The 26,765-nt window shown below is 43.6% G+C and overlaps 1 protein-coding gene across 4 annotated transcripts in view; it reads right to left on the minus strand.

Annotated features, from left to right (window-relative positions):
• The window catches only part of SGCD (sarcoglycan delta), a 317,255-nt gene that overhangs the window by 99,753 nt on the left and 190,737 nt on the right, over positions 1-26,765 (minus strand). For all 4 annotated transcript variants that reach the window (XM_027885572.1, XM_027885573.1, XM_027885571.1 and 1 more), the window contains exon 3: positions 20,458-20,643. In XM_027885572.1, coding sequence (XP_027741373.1) covers positions 20,458-20,643 — 186 coding nt within the window. The remainder of the gene's footprint in view (positions 1-20,457; positions 20,644-26,765) is intronic.

Here is a 26,765-nt window from a genome sequence, read left to right on the forward strand (position 1 = left end):
GTACCCTCCCTAGGACCAGTCTCCTTGTTGATCCATGCTCCATGTCAGCCCACAGCTTATCCTGAACTAATTCAACACTCAGTTTTACTTTCACCATGTTTGGAGATCTGCTTTTTTTTTTTTTTTTTTAATTTATAGGCTGGAGACAGTCATATTAAATTAAATTTACAGTACTTTACTGAGGACAAGGGAAAAACACTGAGGCTGCAGACCTCTCCAGCACGGATGTTAAACAGATGTTTTCAATGTCTATTTGCATTTTGAACTGAAATTACAGGGCACAGATCTCAGTGGCTTTAAGATCTCTGCCAACAACTCGTGAATACCAACAAATGGCACCTAATGAAGCATCAAAATGGGTGAGTTTTCTAATTCTCCTTTTTGGGAAGGAAGTAAAGATTTAACCAACTAAACAGAATAAAAAAGCGAGAAGTGAAAAAATATCAAATAATAAAATCAAGAACTTAAAACAGGATCTTAAAGCCCCAGCTACAAAGCCTGACAGCCATGTAGAAGTCTGACAGCAGAGATAGGGTTTAATATTCTCTTATGTGAGAGAGCTTTGAATCTCATTTAATTTTATCAGATTTAGAATCATTTGCTAGGGGCCAGACAGCCAACTAGTGTAAATCAGCTGAGGTCCATTAACTTCTACGGAATTACAGTTTCCAATTTACATCAGCTGAGAACCTTGCTGTTATGCTACTATTATTAGCTGCTATTTATAACGCAATAATACCTAAAGCAATCATCTTAAACATGTGGCTCAACAGGCTCTCTGACATTGCCTGCAGACACTGGAAGACTCCACTACTCCAGGCCATGTTGCCCAGAAGAGTGAAGTTTTCTGTATTGTATTACTTTTTCCACAGCCGAACAAAAAGACTACCTAGGATGAAGTCCACTGTTTAATACTGAAGTCTGAGCCTAGGCTTGCTATGATATATAAATATTACAACTTAATAAAATAATGTGGTTTATTACACAAAAGTTGTCCCTTCCAAAAAGATCTCACAGTGGCAATCTGTGAGGGATTAGGAAGGAGTAAAAAGGGCCAGAGAATGACATGAGGTTACACAAAAGGACAGCTGTGGGGCTGCAGGGAGAAGGGGAAGCCCAGCACTATCCAGTGTGATAGCTGGGCCACTCGCTTTTCAGGGAGTCCAAAATCATTCACATACAAAGCTGTAAACTATGAGGATTACAGAGATCCAAATCTCTCATTCCCTAGCTTTAAACAGAAGCTTCTGAAGTTGATGCATTGGGAATATTCACACTAACTAAGCTCAAGACCTAACTTATGTGCTTGAATTAGTTGGTTAGAAACATTCTTCCCTTTGCCATTCAGTGAAAACCATAACTTAGATGCCCTGAATTATTTTCTGAAGGATCCTCATTCTCTCTCTTGGCTATTCAGAAGACATTAAGGAACTCCCCTCCTCCCTGCTATTAGACATGAAAAGAGATTGGTAACAGAAATAGTTCCTTCACACCCATCTTGGGAACACAGACAGGTTTGATGCCTTCTTGTGTCTCACTGTTGAGTGCTCATTTATTATGGCTGTACATCCTACACTGCCACTGCCCAAAGAAAGAACTGTCTGTCCCCACAAAGCCCACTCAGTCAAAGTCCTTCGTGTTATGTAGGGAATGTTTTCTCCCTGGCTCTGTGGGGCAGACAGAATCAAAGGAGGACTAGTCATGGTTTTGATTCACTTCCACCATTTGCCTACTTGACCTTCACACAAATTTGGGAAGAGCTTTTCCCCACACTTGCTAGATTACCTGCAGATCCTGTTTCCTGCTCAGATCCATCTGCCTCCTCTTCTGCAACACATAGTGAAGGCAGACCCCAGCCAGAAAGATGAAACCCCTTCAGAGACAAACCAGATTTGTGTGTGAGGTTTGGCACTGTCCCGTTCCCACATCTAGGCAGTGTGGGAGTATGGAAACTGAGAAGCACAGATCTGCTGGGACTCGAAGGAGGTAGACAAAGAGGAGACACCAAAAAAATGATCATTCCTATTAACAAATCCAGCATGAGGTCCATATCTCATGGGACAATCAAAACTTTGCAGCATTCCTAATCAAAGCAGCCTGTGTTCACTCCCTGGTTGGCTCCCTGTTTTGAAGCTCAACTTCCCTTAAGTTCAAGGGCTCTGAAAGAGAAATCTAGTGCAGATCTTTCTCTTTTTATTTATGAACTCCTACTCAGTAAGACTTCAATCTCACAAAGTGCTTAAGCTTATGCAAAGTCTCTCTGAAGCGAATGGGAGTGTTCACTCACCTAAAGTGCAGCCTTTTGGTGGAGCAGGGTGGCAGCTCAATCCTCGTCAGTGTTCTGAGCTCTGAGGCACAAGGGTTACTGTTTAATATAGCAAGCCCTCTGTTCAATGGGATTTTTTTTTCCAAGACTGTCACTTGCTGTTGGGTGTTACAGCAGTGCTGTCCATAGCTCTGCAGGCATAAGGCTGCCACTGCTTGTCCTCCGTGAGGGAAATGGTGGGTGCTGGGAGAGTAACAGAGATCATCTCTGAACTTATAAATATTGAGAAAAAGCTTTCCATTAGCACCCAATAACTGTTACTTGCTTACAGCAAATACCACATTAGAACATCTTATTCTGCCCCTGTCAATAATTTGTCTGACCACAAATCCTGAGCTGTTTGCTGGGTGTGTGCTGCTCTCCAGGAGGATGATTGAGAGCTCTGTATAGACTGATCAAGCAACCCATTAATATTTCACAGCTGGGCTCGAACTGAGCGGCAGCAATTATTCCACAGATTACTTTTTCATTTGAAGTGCAGCTGGCCATCCATTACTTTCTCCATGGCTTTGAAGGTCCAATAATTCCAATTATTTTTATCAACAGGAGACAGGTAAACTGGCTCTATGGAAATCTTCCCCGACACAGGCACTGAGTAGGTGGCTCAGCCCGCCTCCATTACAAATCCACTCCTGAGAGCCAAGATGTTTGTGTACACTGGCAAACTCCCTGGTTTTCCAATCTAGAACACAGTACATATTACTGCTGTAAAAGCCTGTAGCTTTGGCTTATGCCTAAAGTTGGCAGTCACTAAGCTTTCCTTGTGTGCTCAATTACCTTAAACGGGGCTGGGCCATCAACTGGTTTCCATTAATGAAGACACTGGCCAAAGGTGTAAGATTCAAAAATAAAGCCTTGCAGTGTCACAGGTTACCAAAACCCAAACTCATCCCTGAAGGCCTTGAAGGGTTGTCTTCACTAATCAGCTGCCCACAAAACATAGTCCTGGTAGGACCACTGGGGTTGAGATGTTGGAGAGCTGGATGTGGCTGAAGGGACACAACTGTCTCACCTCGAGGGCATCTGGCTTTCCCCAGGCATCACAGTGGGAATTGTCTGCATTGCTCAGACCAAGGGACTTCCAAGCCCTCCCACATTTCTTGCCAGTTTTCTCTTTGCATACATCCCCATAATAGGGAGCTCGAAACCTGCAGCAGCCTGAGCACTGAGAATTGTAAGGACAGAAGGGGTTCACCATAAAATTGGCAATCAAATCTAGTCTGCAAGTAAGTGTTAATCTTGGAAACATTAGCTGGATTGAACCTGACTGCTGATGAGTTATTCCCCCTTGCTTGACTGGAAGGTCATAAACATCCCTGATATTAACAGCCTGGCAGAAGTCAAGGCTCCACACGGATGGACTGTTCTCTCCCCATTCCTCATCTGCTGAGAACTTTCTGCTCCACTTGCTCAGCAAGTGGGCACTTTGAATAATGTGGGAAAACGCCACTTATCTATTCATAGGGTTCCTCCATCTCACTGCTGCAGTACTGCCAACTTTGCTTCAGGACAGAATTTTATTCTGCACCTATTTTTCTTAATCTGAAGGTCCATTTAAGAGGTCTGCTCTACAAAATAATAGTTCTGGTGTTCACTGCTCCTCTCTAATAGCAGCTACATTTATTTCATTTCAGTAGGAGTGAGATTGCTTCTTTTTGACTCAGTGGGAGGGAAACTCGTGTGATATTTTTCATGCCATTGCTTGAGCATGTGCATTGCAGCAGCTTCTCTTACATCAGGACCAGGTCAATAGGATTAACAAAGTGAGGCTGTAGGGCTTTTCCTTTCCCCATTATTCTGATCAAGGTCTCTCCAGCGCCACCCCCCAGCAAACTGAATGAAATGTGTGCGTGAAGTGCACCCTGCTGTCTGTGTTTCTTGGTGTTCCTCTACACACTACTCCTAACACAACCCTGTGCTCCACTAGAAACACGGAGGCAGTGAGACTTCAGGGGAACAGGAAGCCCAAAGGCAGATGTAGAGAGGTGCATTTGGGATATTCTCCTCCTCAGACTGCATTGCAGCTACTGCCTCAAGCCTACACTGCTGACAATCCTCAAGACTGTTCATGCCTTGCCACGATGTGAGACTCTGCACACTCCTACGCAGCATCGTGTGGAGCGATACCTCCCCAAAGCGTGGAGGCATCGACAATCAGCAAGTCCCAGCTTTCCACGAGCATTTACTGCACATTTCTGAATGATGAACTAGATTTCTTCTCTCACAGAGCCACCTGCAAGGCTGAAGACCTCAGTCTGCCCAGGGGCTATGCCAGTAACAGCCTCACCTGGAAGCCAGGCTTTCTTATGCAAGACACAGAGATTGTCCCTATATGGCGCATTCATCTAAAATACTTGGAAAACACTATTAAAAGTGCCCTTATTTCAGCTCACTGAGTATGAAATACATGCATAATATTCAGGAAAGATACCAGAAGATAATTTTATTGCTATAATAGCCCATCTGACTGAGTCCCTGGAGGCACACTCCACAATCCAGCAAGCACAGGAGTACCCCAGTGGGTATGTCTACATTGCTTCTTTAAAAGGAGAGGAAAAAAGGAGTTCTGTGAGCAGCTGGGAGCAGAACTTACGGCCAAACTTGCCTCCTGGCCACACAGGGGCCTCCCAGATGATGTGCAGAACCTCCTGCAGCAAGTCTTGCCATTCCAAACTGCCTCCCAGCAGCCTGAGCCACCTGGCCTGCTTGGATCCCTGTGGCCCCTCTGGGCTCCAGGCGATGCTTCCCAGGCATGGCCTCGGGCTGAGCTCCCAAGCTCACAGCCTGGAAGGGCAGCAGGCTTCGTGTCGGGAGTTGTAAATTCCCCCCCTGTGTGCCCTGCTCTATCTGGAGACCTGGGGCAATCAAATATTTAACCTACTGAATGAGAGAACTCCCTGCTAAGAGGAACAGCAATTAAAGACCTGCTGACTCATCAAAGGGGAAGCGGCACAGTGGGGAATAGAAACATTCGGAAGGGGCCAGACATCTGCAATGTGCTGGGCCAGGAATTCCCTTTAACAGCATCCCAAACAAGCTGGGAACAATATTTGCTTAAAATCCCCAGTGAGCAGCTGCATCATCAAGAGAGCAAAAACAAAGGAAAAAAGGGCATTTTGAAATTTATGAAGAATGTGTCCTTTATTCTGCAATAAAAATGATGGAAGATGGCAGCGCTAAAGCCCTTGATGCCTACAAGCTGACTGTACAGCCGAGGAGCAATGTAGGTATTTTGGAAAACACAGCTTTTTCTGCAAGCTCACTTGCATGTGCATGGACAAATGTTTTATTATGGGGCCAGTCCTGTTATTTCTGCTTGGTATCTCCTCCTGTGTGTGCTGCCTGTTGGCCCTGAACCAATGCCTTGCTGAAAGAAGGTGTGTGTGATCACAGGTACTGGATCTTCAGGGCACATCTGATTTTGCCTGAGCAGAAGGCAGTGTGTGCAATTGCTGAATCTGTGTGCTGATAACACCTAAGGAAAAGGATTAGAAGGCAAACCTCAATTCCAAGAACTCATCCATGAGCCTAATGAAAGCCAAACCAGACCTGCAGACATTAACAGCCACATGAGCACAACTCCTGTGAGTATCCAGGACCCATAAGGGCCAATACTATGTGAAGTGACTGGGAATCCTAAGTGCTTCACTGTCAGGAGACACCAAAAATCTACGAAATATAGAAATTCTTACAGCTGAAAAAGCTGAAGGGATATTTATGGCATAATTCCACACCCTTACAAATAAGCACGTGGCATCACTTACTGGTCAGCAGCACAGAACTGGAGTCTGTGATTACCAGACAGACTTAGCACCTTCACTGCTGCAAAACCACACTTAAAACCACAAGTCAGTATAGGACTGATGACTTACAACTTACCAGCTGTTCCTCTGGGAAAACACCCTTGATATCACCATATGGTTTACTTCCCCAAATGTCATAACGAGAGACAAATAAACTTTCTCTCTGCAATATCAGAGGTGCAATTTAAAAACCACCAGGGCAAGCCAAAGCTGCTGTTTCTCTACGCTCCAATATGTTCCTCTGCTTCCTTTTCCACAAACCTTGCCGGTGTCCTGCAAATATTCCCTCAAAATTACCCACCTGTAGAGGCAATATTCTATTCCTCCATCTGAAGGTCACTCAAGCAAATTCTGTGTTACCTCAGTTCAGGTGCTCAGTTTGGCTAACCTTAAAGCAAAGTGCCCTTTAAGTGCATTTCACTTTGGCCCTAAAACACTTAATCATTAACAATTTAAAGCCAAAAGGAATTTAAGTGAGTTAGACATCCTGTAATAGGCCTTTTGACTAGGGCCATTAGGAACATTTTGGTTCAGTTCAGACATAATTTATCATCCTGAGAGGAATTTACCTGAAAGGCAGGCAGTGCCTTCTGCTCTTGGAGCTAGTCTCTTAAAAAAAAAAAAAAAAAAAAAAAAAAAAAAGAAGAAGAAGAAAAAAATCCATTCAGCTTTTCTGATTTCCTAAATACCTTAAGGTTATGAATACCAGATAGCTTCCAGCTAGGCATTTACTGTGTTTGTAATAGCCAAAACCTATCCCAAATCTCCTGAGGCTAAATACAGAGGAGAGAGAAAAAAAGTAATAATTTTATATTCCAATTCCCTGGTAGGAGAAACCTGCTGAAAGAAGGTTAAAGCAGTCGGTCTCCTTACCACTGCTTACCTCCCCAGTTAATTATCACAGCTTGGCCAGTTCCTGAGCCAACACACAGCTTTGCTGATCAGGGCACCCACAAAAGCAGCAGAGCTGCCCCAGGACCTCTGCAGCAGCATCCCCCAACACCAGTGTACTTCTGGATAGCAACAGTAAATTAGGAAAAGGGCACAGTTTAGCTATTAAATAGCAACAGGGCCATAAAATGAGACATTTCAGCAACTATACGTGATTTTTAGGCTGGTGTCAACTTACAGTGATGCTCCAGTTATTCTGTGGAATAGAAAGTCTGACAGCCTCTATAAGCATGGCTCATTTTTATATGGGAAACATATAAAAATGCTGATGCGTTATTCTGTTGTATATAAACATGAAAAATAGCAAAGGTAAGCCAGAAAAGGTTTAAGTCCTTCAGAATTTAATAGAAAAAATATCCAGCCATCTTTCTGAGTGATTACAGAAATTTACATCCCTATCACAGAACTGTGAAAGATAACAGAAAACTGCTGGGATGGACATGTTCTCTGCTTAATTTAGTACATTTTGAATGTCATTTCTACCAAACTATAGTGATTTCATTACTCTTAAGTTTTAAAGATTTTTTTTTCTATACAGACAAGACCAGAAAGGGTATGAAATACCTGAAATACACCTCAAAACACCAGAATATAAAAATACCATATTCTCATCTTACACTGCAAATACTGACATGTGTTACCCTCTCTCTCCTCCCCATAATTTGAAAACATCCATGCCAACACATTTCTTTATGGCATGGACCATCCTGACACTTCAACTGCAGAAATTTGGGTACAGCTGGGCTGGCAGGTGTCAGCACAGAAAAAAGATTGTTTTGAACAGAAAGGTTCATTCCTCTGATTGTAACAAGATGATGCTGGATGCCTGACTTGGCATGGTTTTTATTGGAACTAAGGTCAAGCAAAAGGGGAACTTATTAAAAATAAATACATCAGATTGCTTACTGCTTTTACTAGCAAATATGGGTGGGTGATGAGGCAGGAAATAGGTACACTCTGACACTACCTTCAACTGCAGATATTTTAAAAAATCTAATTTTCTCATTAAAACTCAACAGAGACACCTCTGATTGGACTCCTTATCCATAGGAAAAAAAGGAGGTGCAGAAAAACAGTGATGGAGCAAGTCCACAGTAAGGAAGACCACATCACATCCATCAAAGTCATCTGTCCCTCATCCCCATGACACAGACACAGTGACTGGTTACTGCCATATGACTGCAGCCAGAAAGTGTGGGCAACTGCTCTGCTTCCACCCTCCATCATTTCAAAGGATTTTCACAGGAAGCTGGCAGCTTTGCTAACTGATTAGTGTATATTACTAAGACAATTTGCAGGGATTCTATAAGCCAGAAGGAGCCATGCTGGGAGATCTGCTTTCTGCCCTAAATATAGCAGCATAAGAAATGAAATGCAAGTGCCAGATTTCAGTGGGATTTCCCAGGGTGAAATGCATTGCACACATGGCTCATTAGAGACCTTTAAAACAGAAACAAGAACTACAGATTGCACCAGTGTATTCCCTTCCCAGTGCTGTTACTGAAAACATTTTGGATGAATGGTGGTCATTTCCCCACCATGGATCTCATCATCTCTCTACACTTGTTCTCAGTGAGCATTTCAGCCAGTTCCTCCCATATGAGCACCACTGATAATCGTGACTGAGCAGCCAGTTCACCCATTTAACTTCACATTTCTTATTGGATGGATTAATTTTCAGAACAGGAAAACATGCATTGAGGAAAAGGAAGGAAAGAAATGAGTACAACGGATCAGTTTACTCCCATTTACTGGGGTATAATTATCCACCATTTCCAGGTTCCTGTGCCATGTTTCCAAAGCTGGAAACCTGCTTCAGCAAGACTTCAGAGCATGGATTTGTAGTTGTTTCCAGCTATTTCTGTCCACAGAGCTCTCCTGGGTCCTTGAATGTGTTTTGTACTGCATAAATCCTCACAACATCTATGCATTTGTTTTAAACTGACAAACTTAAATAGGTGAGTGAAATCCATTTAACGTGTCACCCTGCAGATTATTACCAACCCAAAGCAACAGTCTCTTCTATTGCTTATGAGGGGAAAAAAAAAAAATCCAAAAAAGCTCCAAACCAGGACAGATTGCCCAGATAGTGTCTATATGTCAGAGTTTACAGCCCTCTCCTTTTCAGCCTGCCTTCTGGAGCTGTGCACTGCCAACCTGTTCTGTCCTTTATACCTGTGTAATCCCAAAGTGAGGCCACACATTTACATCCCTGCAAGAGGAGAACTGAGTCATGAATCAAATGACTGGCTATGCCATATCTATTCAGCTCTACAAGCAAAAATGGAATTAACTACCTGCCCAACCTCAGGCTTTGACCCCACCTGCAGCACTGACTTCTGCCCTCAAGTGGGAAGCCATTCCCTGGTGCAGACTGCTTCTGTAGGGAAGTTTCCTAATGCCATTTTGGTGAGTTCAAATTTGTTATGAGTTACAATGAGCTGCTCTTGCTGGTGCCTGGGAGGATGGGAAATGACTGCGGTGGTTGGAGCTCCTGTGGGAAGGGAGCAGAGGATACCCCAGCTCCTGCTGCCTTGCAGGACTCCCAAAACTGGAAGAACAGTAGGGTCTTTACTGGCCTCAGCCTCCCTACACATGGAATTGTTATTTTAACCCTGAATATGTAAAAGTTCCTCATTCTCAGCTCAATAAAAAAAGGGCTGACAAGGCAAACTGCTCTGCAGAAAAGCTTCCTCATAGAAGAAAGGTGTAACAGCAGCAAATGCAGCTCCACTTGGAAGAATTACATCAGCCTTCTAACATACAGGGTTCCTCTTGGGCCTCATACAAGACTGAATCCTGTATCATACTAACAAATATCCTTGGTCAACAGGTCTTCAAATGCAACTTCAAATAAAGAAGAATTTTGGCTTTTAATCTGCACCTGCCAGTGAACTGAGTCGTTCTCCCTTCCAGACAAAGCAGTTTTCTGTAAAACCACAGCAGAACTGCTGGGATCCATCTGATCTTCCCATAACCCAGCCATCAGCTGCTCAGGCTGAAGTTCCTCCCCTTCACAAAGCTCAAGGCTTTGCTGCAAACCTTCCATCAGTCTCTGATGATATCTCCATGTAAATAAGCGCTTGATTCAGAAGTGGTGTGTGTGTGCAAATATGTGATTAGCAGGAATTCCCCTACCAGCGTACAGAGAAGATACAGATTATAAAAGGCATTTGATCTTCCAGTTTCCTAGAAAAAAATTCCTTAATGTCTTGTTTTGAAAGATTAAATATTTGTTGTCAGAAACAATACCACCCTACTAAATAATCTGAATCAAAATCAGCACCCACACATGTCTATATGACTTGCACCTACACGAAGTACAAGTACTTCAGGACTCTGAATAAAGATTAAAGCAATTTTTTTTTCTTTCCTAAAATGAAGAGGTGCACTTTTCCAAGAACCTTTGCTTGCTAAGAATTAACAGAGGCAGGTCACAAATGTTGTCATGTGTTTACCTGTAGCTGCAACTTCAAAAAATATGACAAATCTACTGCTGACGAGCAATGACGTTTCCATTTCTGACAATTCACCAGTAGCCTTTTCAGAGGTCGCTCTCAAATATTTCAGTCCATCTACAGATTTTATGTGTTTCAGTGTACATTAAAGAGAACCTTCAGGATAATAAAGAGCAGAAATCAGATGCACATTCCTGCTAACTTCTGTGATACAAGGCGGCAACAAACAAGGCAAGAACACAGAAGAGCAGAACGTTCTCACGTTTTTCAACATCAGTATCTTCAGTGGGAAGAACAGCAGAAAATGGCCACGTCTACTGCTACAATATACACACTTTTATTTTTGTCATGCGTGTTTTCAGATCTGTAATACAAGGAGGGGTTTTAACAGACCTGAAGAGTGCAAGCAGGAAGATGTCACTGCACAGAAATGCTGATGGTCGTCATTAGGCACAATGTGTAACTGAGGTGCCACACGCTGGATTTGGAGGTGGTGTCTTTATCCTGAGGTGCCACACTCCTCCCCATGTCACCCCAGACCCCTCCAGCATCTCTCACCTCTGTGCTAGCCGGGCATCGCGGTCCCTCGGTCAGAGGAGCGGGGCTGGCTCCAAACACCCGTGCCAAGGATGGGTGGTTTATAAAACGTCCCACCTGCTGTAGGGACACATTCCACACACTGGGACTGCTGGGAACGGTCCTGGCATGAAAGATACCCTTTTTGCAGCAACAAAGCCTGTTGCCTTGAAGCCTGGACAGGTGGAGGTGCAGGGAGATGTCTGAGGTGTTCCCAGTCTCAGAGGCTGTGCTGCTGCTGAACCCCAAACACCCTCAGCTGGCAAAGCCCCTCTCCTGCGTTTCACAGAACACACTAAGCCAAACGTTTATCCAAGAATAACCAAAATGCCATTGGGGGTCAGCAAGAACCGTACAAAACCAGAAATCTGTGATGGAAATGAAACCATCAGGAGGACTTAGGGACCTGCACCCCTGCATCCATCTGTGAGGGACACTGTCACACAGCACAGCAGGTCGGGAGTATGGGCTGTGTCCCTGGACTTCCCACAAACACACCACAAACCAGTAATTAAACTTTAATTTTAGCTGGTTAAGCCACACTGAAGAATCATTTGCAAGGACCCTCAGTCACCTTAACTGCATAAGGATAAAATAATTTTCAGGGACCCTCTGTGTGGGAGTAAACTTTTCAGGTTTAGCTTTTTTTTTTTTTTTTTCTTTTTCCTGTGGTGGGGTAGAAACTCTAAAGACTTCAATTAGAAGCAATTACTGGAGATGTAGAGGCTTCTCTGAGGTTAAGCTGCCCTACATTTTCCCAAGAGAAGCCTTTAATTAAATGCAAATAATCACAAATTTCATATAGCAGATTGCCATAATATCTCAGTTAGTTACTGGATCTCATTTAGAAAGGAAAGAGGCGGGCAGTAGTGCCAGGCGGATGCGAAGCAATGAGAACTCAAGAGGTCAAGGCTGAATTACCTGCGTAAATCTATTCCTCTTCTCTAACTCTGTCTGCAACCACATCATTTCAGTGTTAACAGGTTGTCCTTCATGCAAGTGCACTGGAGTGTAATCCCATAGAAACTCAGGCCTCAACACAAATAATTACCTCAGTTCATCTTGCTGTTGGCCACGGCGGCGGAGGCAGGACGGGTAATGGGGAAGGTGCAATTGAAGTGGAAATGACCAGAACTAAAACTCAAGCTACGATGAATTCAAATGATATATTCAAGTTCATCTCCACTGCGGAGCTCTGGAAGAACAGGCACAGGAAATGGCAGCACATATTTTAAATACATCTATCAAATCAGGCATGGGAGCGGATGAGTGGAGAAGGGATAATACAGCGTCTGCAGGAGGGGAAAGACAGACTCTGCACACCCTCAAAACCCTCAGTCATCACAGCAGGTTCTGACAGTTGCAGAAGGTAAATTGAGTAAATGCACAAGTGTGGGGAGAACAGGGCACTTCTCCCTTTTTGTTTAGCTGAACACGAGCTCATCCCAGCAAATAGGCAGCACTGGGGCTTCACCCAAAGCAGGTGAAGGTTTCTGCTGCTCAGCACTTCACACTTTCCTCAGTAATTTACAGTTTAAGAGAGAGCCACCTCCTTCCCCTTTCCATGGATCATGCTACAATGCAGAGTGCAAACAGCAGGGGTTTGGGACCAAATGGCAGGAAACATTTTCTGAAAAGCTGATGGCTTTGCAGTTCCAGGACAAGAGGAAGGAGGCATGGAGGCTACTCCAAACAGCACCTCAGCCTGAAGGCAACCACACAGAAGAGGTGCTTCAGAAGAATTATATTTTTGTTACAGCAATGGCTGCTGGGTTTTGAAAGCCTAGAAGGTCACTGCTCTCTGCTGTGCAGAGAGTTCCAGAGGGACGTTGGGAAGCTTAGAAGGAAAAAAGGAGCTCAAGGAACAAGAGAAGCAGCAGTGGAAAACTTACTCTATGGCTCAGCATGGCACGTCATTTCTGTGTGGATTCCCAAATTAAATCATTTCTCCTACTGTACTGTGAGAATATGGGGAGGGATCAGTTTGTAAGCTATTCAGAGGAATCACTGATTATCGACATTTTAGAAGCAAGTTTGTTTTTGTTCTTTCACACATTTATAATAATACCTTTTACATGTTCTCTATGAGACAAATCTATCTCTGCTTCAGAACTGCTAGTCTGAAGATCTTTTGTTGGCACTGAGATGAATGTTAATATGAAATATCTTATTTCTTTAGATAGAGAGAAGCTGAGAACAATCCCCTCTGGAGGGAGGTGACAGGAGGCAGGATCTGGGATCAAGAGTTTATGACTCACCCCCTGCACAGCCCACCCATGCCCTCATTGCTGTTCCCTATTGCTCTGTGAGCAGCATTAACCCTTCCTGGGCTGTTAACACTTCCCATTGTGCTCCCCCCATCACAGGATATTTATAGTATCTCTCACTTCTGGTGAGCAGTAAGCACAGAGCTTGTGCAGCAGCTTCTTCCACAGCAGAGATACTGATAAATAAGACTGCTTTGTTCTGCCTCTGAAAAATGAAGAAACTAAGTATGTTTGAGACATTCCTTTCTCCTGGATGCATAATTCTGTTCAGATGGCTATGAACAATGGCAGAAAGATCTGAGAACTGAGAGCTGGAGGCCTGTCCATTGAGATGAAAGCACAATCACATAAGCCTCAGTTCCACATGAAACCCAGCCCAAAATATTTGAGGGGAAAGGGCCATCTGCCATCATAACACTGTACAACACAGACTGCTTTGTGCCATTGTCAAAATAAAACCCAAAGAATTACTTAAGTGATTGCAGTGCAGCATGTGCAGCTCAATTTAGTGGTACGAGTAGAAGACTTACTATTTCTTTGTTGTTTTTTTTTTTTTTCCTCTCACGGTATAATCCGTCAGTGTATCCAGGGCCATGGCAGGCCTCTGAAAAACTCAATGGTTCAGCAGAGAGTAGAGACAATGAGGTTAAAATATGGGGAGCTTTCATCACTTTTTGTTAACAAGGAAGAAGAAAGTTTATGTGCTTGTGCTGGCTGAGAAAATGTGGTTATTAGGATAGTAAAAATGAAATACTATCAGAGACTGAGGTTTCAAAGGTGTAGCACTAGAAGAAGCTGATGCACTATAACTCAACAAGTCACCACTACCAAGTGATTCACACGATGGGGGATGCAGCAATGCAGGGGTCAAACTTCTAATAGCTTCATACAATAACCTATTTAAACTGATTATATTATTCTAAACTCCAAATGAGTGAAGGCAAAACCAGTACTATACGTATCTTTTAAAAAAGATAAGTAATCCCGGTTGCTATTCATGCAGAAACATAAACCCTCCAGTAGTGAAATTCAGATCTCTAAAAAAGAGTAAAAGAAAAGCAAAGCACTTTTTTCCCTCAATCTAGAGGAAAGAAATTAGAAGTTACTGTAAAAAAACCTGCAACTAAAAAGCATTACACTGAAGAGTTTGATCCACTGATGTCAGTGCCAAGATCCCTGCTAAATTCCAGTCAGCAAGGATTTCACCCATAGGAATTTCCTCACTTAACAGTACAATCACTCATAGTATTGCTGGTGGTGTCAGACCCCTACAAGATTAACATCTTTATATCAGAAGATGCAGTCCACGTGAATGAGGAAAGAAGGGAAAGTACACAAAGCTCTTGGGTCATGCAGGCAGTCTCAGAACAATTACTTGTTTTATAGAAAGAGCAACATGAATTAGGATGGGAAAGTGCACAATTTTGTATGTGTGTTTGTGTGAGAGAGAGGGGGAAAGTGAGAGAGAGAAAAAGAACTTAATTCTTAATAAGGATATAGTAATATTAATTCTAACTCAAACCAGTTTTAGCTGAATGATTACGGTTGCCCTGCAATGCAGAAGCTGAAAAGCCAGTAAGATTTCTTTCCCATGTTGGCCTTACCATTGCACCTAAAGAGACCCCAGACAAATCATGCAAAGGGAGTATAAACAGCACAGCTATTTTCTTCTGAGGCAATCTCTAATTAAAAAAAAAAAAAAAAAATTAGAAGAAAGTCTACTCCTTTAAATCATTAATAGAAGAATCCTGCCTGTTAGGGCAATGAGCTTTCCTAACTCTAATCCATCTTTACTGCTGTGTTATTACCCCACTGTTTTCCTGTAATTGAAATGTGGCAGGTAGTTTACACACAAGAGGGAGTAATTGTATTGGAAATAACTGTTCATAACCAAATTTTAAAAGCTCATTTTTCACATCAACTTTTAATAAAGAATGCAAGATAATAATGATATTTAGCATTTGTGCCACCTACAGCAGCATTTTGTCTCTCTAAATTGCCAACATTTCATTCAACGATGCTAAAACAGACCCCTTCAGCTATGAACACAGCCTGAGGCAAAAAAAAGGAAAAATCTGAACAATTGCAGTCATTTGTTCCTGTTCAATTAAAATAGTAAAATATGGCTCAGCCTCATGCTAAACTGTGTAAACCTTCAAAAAAACCTCAAGTGGTTATGGAAGGAGAACACAGTGCTGTGGTTTGGGACTCTCCAGTCTCAGCCTGACTGGGCCAGGGGGGAAAGATTCCCCTCTCTGCACCCGAAGGAAAGTGGAATGGGGGGTCATTGCCTGCCCATTTCCAGTCTGCATTTCCTTGAACACACACACACACAGATGGCACAAGCAGTCGGCACAGACTTGGACAGACCTGGAAGCAGCACATCGAGTTATAGCATCATTTAGGTCAGTAAAGACCTCTAAGATCATTGAGTCCAGCTGTCCACCCTAAACCCTGTCCATAAGTACCACATTTACATGCCTTATAAATGCCCCCAGGGATGGTGCTCTCCCAGTTTGGAGGATCATGTTAAGTTTGGTTCACAAAGGGACTCCTGAATACCAAGTCGCAGAATATTTTCATTACGAAAACTAATCTGAAGCCTTCACTTTATATGATCCTTAGAAGACAGTTCTCCAGGAATTTCAAGCCTTGCAGGCTGATTAGGGGGAAAATATTATTTTTCCATTTATTACAGTTTACAGTCTAGTAGAACCTGCCACTATATAGGGCTACAGGATGCCATATGCAAACAGTTTCTGTCCCAAAACAATACAATCCAAAATGCACCAACACGAGCTATGGACAGAAACAGCAGAAGGGCAAAGGGAGAGCAAAGGCTCTGAGGTGGTTTGCTCGGTGGACAAGTAGGTGGGTGTTTGAAATTTAAATACAGCCACAAGAGGACACAGTTCTCATCCCTCCTGTTTAGAGCTCTGACTGCTGCCTAACAAACTATAAAGGAGTACTAATGGATAGTGCTTCAGACTCCTAACACCACTTAAAATACCAGGCATTGTGTGCTACCCTTGTGGAAAGAGGTCAATGCACTGTCATTGCCCATTATCTGAGCTTTCTAGCCTTGTACTGCTTAAAATAAGGGTATTGGTTTGCTGTGTTTATGTAAGCACATCTTTTCTTGTGATAATCAGAAACTAATAGAAGAGGAAGCTTTCAAAAAATGTTTTAAGCTCACAAGTAATAGCTGAGACAGAGATCCCCAGCACATCATCGGTGGGCAGCAAAAACATGCACAGTCATGGGCAATCCTGCTGCTAAAGAGCTACATCATGATAAAGAGGAACGGCATAGAATTATGTTGGCACATAAGAACCCTTGCAGGGGCTTTGCCCACCTCAGCTGAGCTCTGTGGAGCTTGAGGTTGAGCCCAGCACAGCTGGAGGTTGACACAGCTGGAGGCTGAGCCCTCCACCACACCAGTGAGACAGCAGGACGCAGCCACAGCCTTCAAACTTAGTGCCTCAATCCCACACACAGCCCACAGGCATTAATATATTCTCCCCAACCCCAACACCTGCAAACCATGCAGTACTACCAGGCTTGTCAAAGACCTGAATGGAGTTCCCTGTACCAATATATCATCATAAAGTTGAGTGCTGGATGGTGGTTTCTACCTCAATTAGGTTAGGCCACCTTTGAGGTACATTTGGTTCTCAACTCAAATTGGTGGCTTTAACCCAGATTCATTCAGCGGTTTGGCTTAAGAATCCAAGCAAGGTTCAGAGGCAGCAGCAGTCCCAGAGCTTTCCACAGCCCCAGAGCAGCACAGCCAAGATGTAAATGAACAGGGTAAATGGAACTGTGTCTGGGAACCAGCTGTGGGACAGGCAGATGACATTTGAGGTCCCAGCTAGGCCTGTTTTTCATATGGCCTTAGCCTGATAAAGGCATTTAAACCAAATTGAGTATCAAATTCTACAGGAGAAATGAACAATGGTGCCAGAGGACAAAGTGGAGAGTGACCAGCTGTCCCCACGCAAGGGTGACACTGCCTTGACAGCCCTGTGTAAAAGGTAACAGCCACACATAAATTTGTTTAAGCCTTGAATGTTCAGATAAAAGCAAAACCTAGAACAAATAGTGATGTCTAGCTCGTTAAAAGCCACTGATTGGAAGCTTATAGCTTGATTTCACAGGAGTTGTCTCCTGAACCACAAGCCAGCGGGGTATGTAGAGGAGAGAGAAAGGAAGGTCAGGGCTGGACCGGGAAGTGGAGTGGATGGATACTGCTACAACATGAACGAGAAGGTTTGGGTTTTTCCCTGAGATTGTCTTGCTTCATCTCTTCCCCCCTTCTTTACTCCCCACTACCAGCATTTAAAACACCCCCGAGTTTTCTTGAGTGGGTTTGCTGTGCTCGTTAAAACACTGTGAGCACTTATTGGCCATAATGAGCATTATTAAATTCTAGTAAGTGCCAGGACTGTTCTGTGCAGTTGAACAGACTCAGGTTCTGGAAGGAGAGGTGGGAGGATACTGGAAACACTACATTTTCCAGAAGAATAGAAACACAAATTTTCCCCTTCTTTTTGCTCTGCAAGCACTGGGGTAACTCAGACCTATTAAGCAGCAGCTATTGCTTACTGACTACTCAGATCATTTCCCTGTCCCAGAAGGACTCTCAGCTCCTCTTATCAGAACAGGAACAAATTAAAGATTTTTCCATATTTGCATCTGCTCATTTGATAATTCTGCTACATTTGTTACTTAGAGATAAAAGTCTGCCTCTAAAAATTCACTTAGCAAAGTGGTTTTCTCAGCCTCAGGGAATGGTGCAGGACGGATTGCAGAGCAGGATCCAAAGCAGCTGGCGAGGCTGCAGGAGCAGCAGGAGATCAGGAGATGAATGGGTGCATATTGGGGCAAGGATCACATTTTACATGCCCAGTTCTTGTATTTATTTCCAATTGGCTGTGTCAGAGACGTGCACCCTGACTAGCGTGGCCTTGCCTACAGCCATAAAGCTGTTCCCACTGCAGGACTCAGCACGACTGTCTGTGTTTTATCACCAAATGCCATCGCCTACCAACATCAGTAGACAGGAATTAACTAAAACCAAATACAAATATCCTTTACCCTGGAATAATCCCCAGTAATCAGAGTACAAGTAAGAAAACAGAATCAGACAAGAAATTGAAGATCAGTGCATCCCCTCAAAAGCCAGTGTAAATCCTAGTGGGGTGGAGAGAGCTGCTGGAAGTGGGAGGTCTCTGTACATGCCCCTGGGAGATGGCACCTCAGCACATGGCCTGCAAAATGCAACGCATCACGAGAGGGCAGTGAGGGAGAACACAGCAGCCAGGTTCACCTGACTTCCCAAGCAACCTGAAAAGAGTTGACTGACCACCAACAAATAGCAAAAAAGCACAGGACTGACATACTGAAGTTACATTAGTACAAAGAGATAAGTATTCCTGAAAAGTGATAACTTGAAATTCTGTTATTTTGTTCTTGGGTTGATACCCACACCATTCCTATATGATGAACATATGACCAACTCTTCCACCACCTCAGAAACACCTACTTTTCAAATATATTAATCTAAAGACCACAGTTCAGCATGAAATGGGTATCAAAATCAATTACTCAAGATTAAATAGCTGGTTTGGTTAAGTATTAATTGCTCCAGTTTGGTCACTCTTTGCCCATTCACAGGAGCTTTTTGTGTATTACTGCTTTATAATTGCTTGCTCCCTAAGTACACATGCTTTGCAATTTTCTGCACACCTTGACAGCTTCCTGGTTACAGAAAATAAATGCTACACGTTCCCCTGACACAGCATTTTATCTGCTGGATACAGTAAACCAGAGATTGTTTATTCAACTTCTCATGGCCCATTAATGACATAATGTTGGACACAGCTGCTCAGGACTGCACAAGGCCAAGGAAGAGAAGGAAATGCTGTGAGACTCCAAACATGCTGCTCATATCAGAGCCTGACTGGGAAGGTCCTTGGAAGTTGTCTGGGGGAATTCAGTCTTAGAGTTCTTGTATGAATTAAATCCAGGATTAAAGCTGAAAGCTTAGTTTCTCCTGAAGACTCAAATGATCTTAAAATATTCCCATCCGGGCAAGGTGGCAATTCCCTGCTTTGAAGAAGGGACCAATCATTTCATTTTCATGCTCCTTGCCCAAAATCATCTCCTGAAAAACTAAGGCTGGTCATATCTGAAGGCTCACAAGCCCTGGAAGTGGGGTGTGCCTGGTTCATCATGTCCTGACTTTCAGTGTGTGTGAGCAGGAGAGGTAAAGCTCACTCTGTAAAAACAATTCAAGGTCAAGGCACCTCTTGAGATCTCAAAAGGAGTTTGAACAGACTTTAAGTGATGCAGAGAGTGCTTTGGGCCCGGAAGGCAACATCTGCCCCACTGCAATCTACCTCCTGGTACAGCAGCCCAAGATTTTAGTAGGAACTTCTGGAAGGCTAACCCTGGCCAAGGAGCAGGAAGCAGCAAGGGAGAGCTGCTGGCAGGACTGACGTGCACTGAGCACAGCAAGACAAGGACAAGGACATGCTCCACCTAAGTACCACACCTAGAGGGCTACCCTGTGAATTTTATTTTTCTCCATGAAGCTTCCAGAAGCACATCATTACAAAACAACATGAATTTTCCCCCCACAAAAAAGCAAATCCAGTTTCTCGCCTTCCCAGTCATGGAGAAAAGCAGGAGAAGTCCAAGAGAAAGGCTCAAACCCATCCTGGTTTCCACACCCCAGTTCAAAACAACCAATTTCAATATTTTGAAAACACTTTAGAATTGAAATTTAGGGTAGGGTTGGTGTACTGTTTACATATATACAGGTATATATACACATATAGCAAGTAAGAGGAATGTGATTTTCAGTGCTGAACTGATTCCTCAGCTTGGCAATACCACAGACATCTCCAGCAGAAAGAGAGGATCACTGGGTAAATCTGCTCTTCCCTGTAATTAAGGATTATCCATGGCTACTAAACACCCCATTCTGGAAGCTGTGTCTGAAGTCATGCTCAGAGAAAAGACCATCACCCTCCCTCATTATCCCCAGACCTTTCAGGGTAACCCCTACTTACAATTGTGAAGTTCATAACCTTCAGAATCCAGATGGTCATAGCAAGGTTCACCAGGATTAAAATCATTAGGAGCAGCACAAAGAAATAGAGGCATCTCTTCCTCCAGCCATAAATCCCCACTTTGTATACCTGGGGTCCTTCCGAGGTCTGCATGGCGCTCCGGTGCGTGTACTGTTCCTGAGGCATCTGAAATGATCACAGAGAAATCACCATGTGTATTCAGTGGCAAGAGAAAGCTGATGATAAAAACTGCTCGTCTCTGTGCCTCTTAGAGGGCTTTGTTTTTTCTTTCTCAGAGTTTAACGGCTTGGCAGCAGCTCTTTGGATACCTTGGATCTGCGTTATTTTTTCCTTCTGCTTGCTGCATGCAGAAACATAACAAAAGAGAATTTTATGTGTTAAATGTGTATATCTATATTTAAAAATACACATAAGCACGCTGTCTAAAGGTATCCTACAGAAATCACTCTGGAGTGACTCTGTTCACTGCCCCAGGTTTTGCAAGGCAGGCACTCCAGGGCCTCTAAGGATCCTGAGGGGGAAATTTTGCATGCGTTTTGTAAAAGCAGTTGAGTTCAGCAGTTTGTTTGGAAGATGCAATATGACTTCTCAGAGGTTTAATTTAAAAAAAAAAAAAATCATCTCAAGCAAAATCATTCCTTCCAACCACAGAAAAAAGCAAAGGGGAAATGTCTGCCTTTCCCCTTCCCACCCCCTAACTTTGCCCACACAGGTTAACGTGAGGCACAAGTTCCTCCAGTTGCCACATCCCTAACGAATTATCCCCAAGTGTCTATGCTGGTTTAACAAGGACTCTGATATCCTGAGAGGGTGAGCCTGCTTAGACAAGATCAGAGACCAGAACCATGGAAAGAGGGAAAGGAGGAAAGCCAGCGCTGAGGAAAGCAGTGTGGCAGCATCCCCAGGAAGAACCGCTTTACAGCTCCCCACGGTGAACATCACCACCCCCTCCTACAGCCTGGTACCTGGCTGGCTCCAGGCACTCAGGGATCTGGTTGCCCTCACCAAGGATGCAAAGACATGGATGCTTTTAAAGGGCATCACAACCAGCTGGGACAGGGGTCCAGATCACAGCCACCTCCCAGTGGCTCTGTGCCACCGGCTGTGTGTGCACGGGTGGGGATTGTGGAGGTATTTGGGGCCACTTGAATGGAAGTATTCCTGTTCTCACCCTTCACATTCAGGTTCTGCAAAGCCACTTTCACAGCCTTCCCCAGGGATTGTTTTCTTATGTTTTCAGACTTTTTTTTTGACGCACAGACTGAGGATATAATCTCTAGTAACACACAGCTTGCTGAGTTTTTTGCATTTTAGACTCTAGACAGATAAGAACCCACCAAAGACGTTCCTGCACTACTAATTGTACACCATGAGCACCTTCATCAGTATCTGGCACTCACGTTTCTATGCAGTGAGTTACAAAATTTACATCACAGGAGGGAACAATGTGAGTTCCTCTGTGGGAGTGTGATCTGTGAGGTGAGAATGAGGCAATGGCAGAAATGAGATGCTCGTCGAGGAGAGGAGCTGGGTCACCAACAAACACACGGGCTTGGAGAGAAACAGACCTTTTTAAACTGCTACAACCACTCTGATCTGTACAAAGGGAAAACTTACACAACAATAAATTAAAGTTTCCACTACCTGGGGGAAATTATAACTGCAACTACTGTACAGTCAAGGATTTTATTGCCTAATATTTTAACAGGGTATCCTGGAGAGCACATATTAAATGCAGCCTCTCCCTTGGAGAAAATGAATAAATTGCATTGCTAACCCTCTCAAACCATGGAAGAGGTTTGAACAAGGAGAAACAATATGAAATACCCAGCTAAAAATACCTCTTTATTGCAAAACTTGTTTATTCACTTTATCTCTTTCCTGCTCTCGCTCCTTTTTCTCCTTTACTTGTGGTCTCTGGGACAGAGAAAATAGCATATCCAGCTGGGGCAAAACTTTACAGACATCAAAAGAATTTACAGCAACAGAACACAACCACGAAGAGTAACTTGCATCCATGCAGAAGCCTGGCTTTGAGAATTTCTCCAGTTCTGATAAAATATTTAGCTCACAGCTGCCCTAGCAGAGACAGAGCAACTAAAGTACTACAACACTCATGATGAGCAAGGCTTAGTAATACAGATTCAATTTAAAACAAGAAAATAACACAGCAACTGTAGAGAGCATGTTCTTTCTATAAAAAATCTCACATAGCCACATTTAAAGCAACATATGATTTCTAGCTGGTGTTTTCTCCCTGAATTGTAAATGCTACCAAAAAAAAAAAAATGCTCATGTCTGTAGTTTTCCAGGAAGAGAAGACAAAATGATGGACACAGAGTGTTGAGGTGTGTTAAACCAACGAGCAGAATAAGAAGGTCTGCAAGGCAACTGGGATAGCTGTATCCGCTATCAGTAATCTGTACTGTGTGGGAGGGAGAAGTATGCTAGTCATAATTTACATTTTGGCAACTTTTCCTGACTCAAACATTAAAAAAGAATTAAGGCAGCAGGAAAAAACAGTATTGCTGTGAAAGAACATCCAGTGTCTGCACTTGCTAGGTGATACCCTCCCTTTCAGTTAATGAACTAAGGGCAAAGGTGGCTGCTGCTCACTAGGATCTTTTTCTTCTTCCTCAGGAAAATACTAGGAACCATCACTTAATTTTTTAACAGAAGAGAAAAGATAATACTGAAATAAATATGCAAATTGGAAAGGAGAATCACCCCTTCCAAATGTCAAACCTAAAAGTGTCTGCCTGACCTGAGAGGGGTTAAAGACACAGGTGCACACCACTGGACCACTATCAGTGCATGGACAATCTCATCTACAATACAAAAAATGCAGCATGCCAAATCTTTGCAATTTAGCCACAGACAACCCAACCATGACTACAAAAGTGAAGCCTGGAACCTGGGTAATTCTCCAAGGAATTCTTGGTGCTGCACCCCCCCAAAAAAAAAGTAATTAAAGGGTAATAAGTTTTTGCACAAGAGCTGTACTCTGAGTCCTCTGAACACTGCAAACAGGGCCTGAGACAAAATCCAGTCCACTTAGAAAAGCTTTTCATCCTTTCACTTTAGCATACCTTGGAGACAAGACAGATATATTTGGTTTTTTTAAGGCCACTGGAAGTGTCTTGTCACCACATCTCCTGATCTGCACAGGCTGCTTGCCGAGTACTTCTGCAGAGAAGCTTCAGCACTTTCCTTCAGTGAAGCTGAAACCAAGCTCAGCTGAAAGGCACCACAAACCAGAACTGGCACTGAGCTTCCAAAAATCCCACCTGACCTCACCAGTTAAGGCAAATCTCTGTTCCGTGCCTCTCTTCCTCCTCCCACCATGTCCTCCTGCCCTGGCAGAAAGTTTCTCACTCAGGATGTGCAACCCACAGTAATGATTCACCAGGCAGAAAAGTGTTTTACATGCCCAGGAATGAATAAACACCTTTCCCCTGCAAACACCGGTGCTGTAACATTCCCTGGGCATGCTGGCTTTGTAGGCTTAGTGAGGGCCATGAGCAGGGTGAGGCACAGCACAAGGAATCAATAATGTTTCTCTGCCGTGGGGGTTTCTTTGATCAGCACTTAAATGATGTATGTTTAGTAATAGAACAATTTTGAGCTGAAAGGGGATGCAATCTGGGAAGGCGGCTGCTCTCTCATGAACCCTCTTGAAATTTGCTGCTGAAAACGTCCTGGAGCTCAAGGGAACAGCTCAGTGCAGCAGGGACTGAACACCCCTGAGCTTTGCACAGCCAATACAGTCTTCCCTCCTGCCTGCTTGCATATAACTGAGGTGTAACAGCTTCATCAGAAAAACCAAGATCATCTGACCCCAGGCTCACCTGAAGCATAGGGATGGGAGCACGCTTCTAGAGATGAGAGAAGGGTTTGAATTCCCTCAGGTCTTGGACCTACATCTCCCACATTCGCCCTCTCTTTGTGTCTGTATCACCAACATCCTCTTCTCTTTCTCTTTGTTTTCTGAAACAGAAACCTTTTCTTTTGGGCTGAAATAAGCTAAAAAAAAAACCCTAAAAACCTTCAGAGGTGCTCTCTGCCATATCACTGGAAGGCAATGTACTTGTATTCACTAGCTGTAAATGCTCTGCAGATTCATCCTCTTTAATTTCTCTGTCTTTTAAGTGCACAGTATCCACCAGGTTCAAAAGAACAGACATTTTTGGAGCGTGACTGAGAACAAAACTTGGCATGAAGAAGAGTGTTTTGAGCCATCTATCAATGAGACATTTTGCGTCTCTGCTCCCCATAAAACTCTCTCAAATTTGACACCCCCAGGTCTGTTAATCCACCAGTTTCATGGCCCAAAATTGATTTATGGCCCTGCACACAGCTCAGACCACAGCCCAGATCTCCATATAAAAGACCAGGCTTTGGAAAATGACGTCTAACTTGCAGCTTGGCCAGCAAGGGCTGAGTACTGTGGAACAGCCCAAGGGATGAAATACTTGCTGGGATAGTTAAATCTCACAGCACTTTTCTCCAGGACCATCTAAGCCATGAAACTGGCCTCTTCTACACTGATGACTGTGCCAGTGTGGCCTCTGTCACTGCCATTGGTGCTCCCAAAGCTGAAATCTTCATTCTCTACTTGTCCTTCTGCTTCTGTCAGCAATTCCCATCCCTCCACATGGGGAGCAGTTCTTCCATGAGTTGGGAAGATCATCATCACTCGATGCCCACTTCTCAGGTATCACCGCTATGTGATATGTGTCCAGAGAGACAAAAATTAAAGGGAAATATCTTAAGGAATGCTCTCTTCTTTCATATCTACTCTATCAGTGGGGTACATCACAGGTGTTGTTCTTCACATATCCAGATTCTGGCAAACATAAACACATGAACAAGCTCTTCCTGGTCTGCACAGTCCTTTGGGGGATGCTCTGCCTAGTCCACTGGAAAATAGCTGTTTTCCCATCCCCACCTCTTGTATCTTGGGGAAGTTGGACTTACTCAGCACAGACAGCTGGGGAGACCTTGGGGATTCATCTCCTGTTAAAGTACCTCTCATCCAGATTCCTCCAGGCTACCCCCTACCTCTAACATCTTGAAAGCTCATGTAATTTCCCCAGTTGCCAGGACTGACAGCATTTCAGCAACAAATGTGCTTGAGGATAAATGCAGTGCAAAAACCTCAGTTTATAAACCAGTAGCTCTGAGCAGATGGACTTACCCAATAAGCTGACCATAGGACTTCTGCTCTGCCCTGTCACTTCTCTGCATTCAAGGAGCACTTACAGTAAAACTCTAAACCTATTAGAGTCTGCCAGAACAAACCAAAGCAACAGGCAGCTCCATCACTGAATAGTATCCCCTACACCAAAAGTGGTATTTTATTATGCTGCAAGAGTCTGTGAGCAGTGTGATGTTACTTTGGTTTCTCTTCTCTGAGAGGGAGAGAAACACGTCTGCTTTCTTATTTATGAGTCTCTTCCAAATTTTAGGCTTTTTTCTTGTTAGTCACCTTGTCTCAATACTTTTTCAGAACTAAGAAGAAAATGGAAAGTTAGCAAGGAAGAAAAAATTTGCGCAGTGAGCTCTTTTATGTATCAAGCCAGTCAACAGGGAACGCCTTTCACAAGATGCCCCACAGTTTGTTGTGATACGTTCGCGCTGCATGCAAACACCACACCAGCTCTGCTGCATTCACACGCCCGTTCCTCTGCACCACTCAGAGGATGTGAAGCAGTCACAAGCCTTTGTCCACCGGTGCCAAGTCTATAAAAGCTCTTTCCCACCAGAGTGTCTCAAAGCAGGGCGAACAAACATGAGAACCACACCAAAATAGCCAGCAGCAGGTGTGACTGCAGGAGGCTCTGGGAACAGAAAGAGGGATATAATCAACTGAGCTCAAATTGGAGAGCAAGCTACAGGAGGCGATACTTCACAGATTTCTGCCCCAACACACTCTCACCCTACAGTACCAAGAAAAAAAAGATATGGCTTGTAGGAATGCGCAAAGCAGGATCATAATATGGATTTATATGGTTGGAACCCAATCAGCATGGCACAAATTGAGAACTGTGGGCTTGAGGTTGTGCCAGGATCCAGAGTACAGTCTCTGCAGTGATCCTGCTCACACAAGTTAAAACTTGTTCTGTTTATCTTCCCTCCACCATCTTCCCTTCACATGATGTGCCTTCTGTGCTTATCTGTTTGTTCTTTTGCGCAGACACATTTGCTTTCTGGTTTGCTCCTGGGAAGGACCAGGAGAAGGAATACACGTATTAAGGTGGGCTAATGCCCCCCTAATCTACATGTTT

The sequence above is a fragment of the Empidonax traillii genome, unplaced genomic scaffold, assembly GCF_003031625.1.
Source record: "Empidonax traillii isolate 1590-97213 ecotype Southwest subspecies unplaced genomic scaffold, ASM303162v1 scaffold168:size1726349, whole genome shotgun sequence".
NCBI lineage: Eukaryota > Metazoa > Chordata > Aves > Passeriformes > Tyrannidae > Empidonax > Empidonax traillii.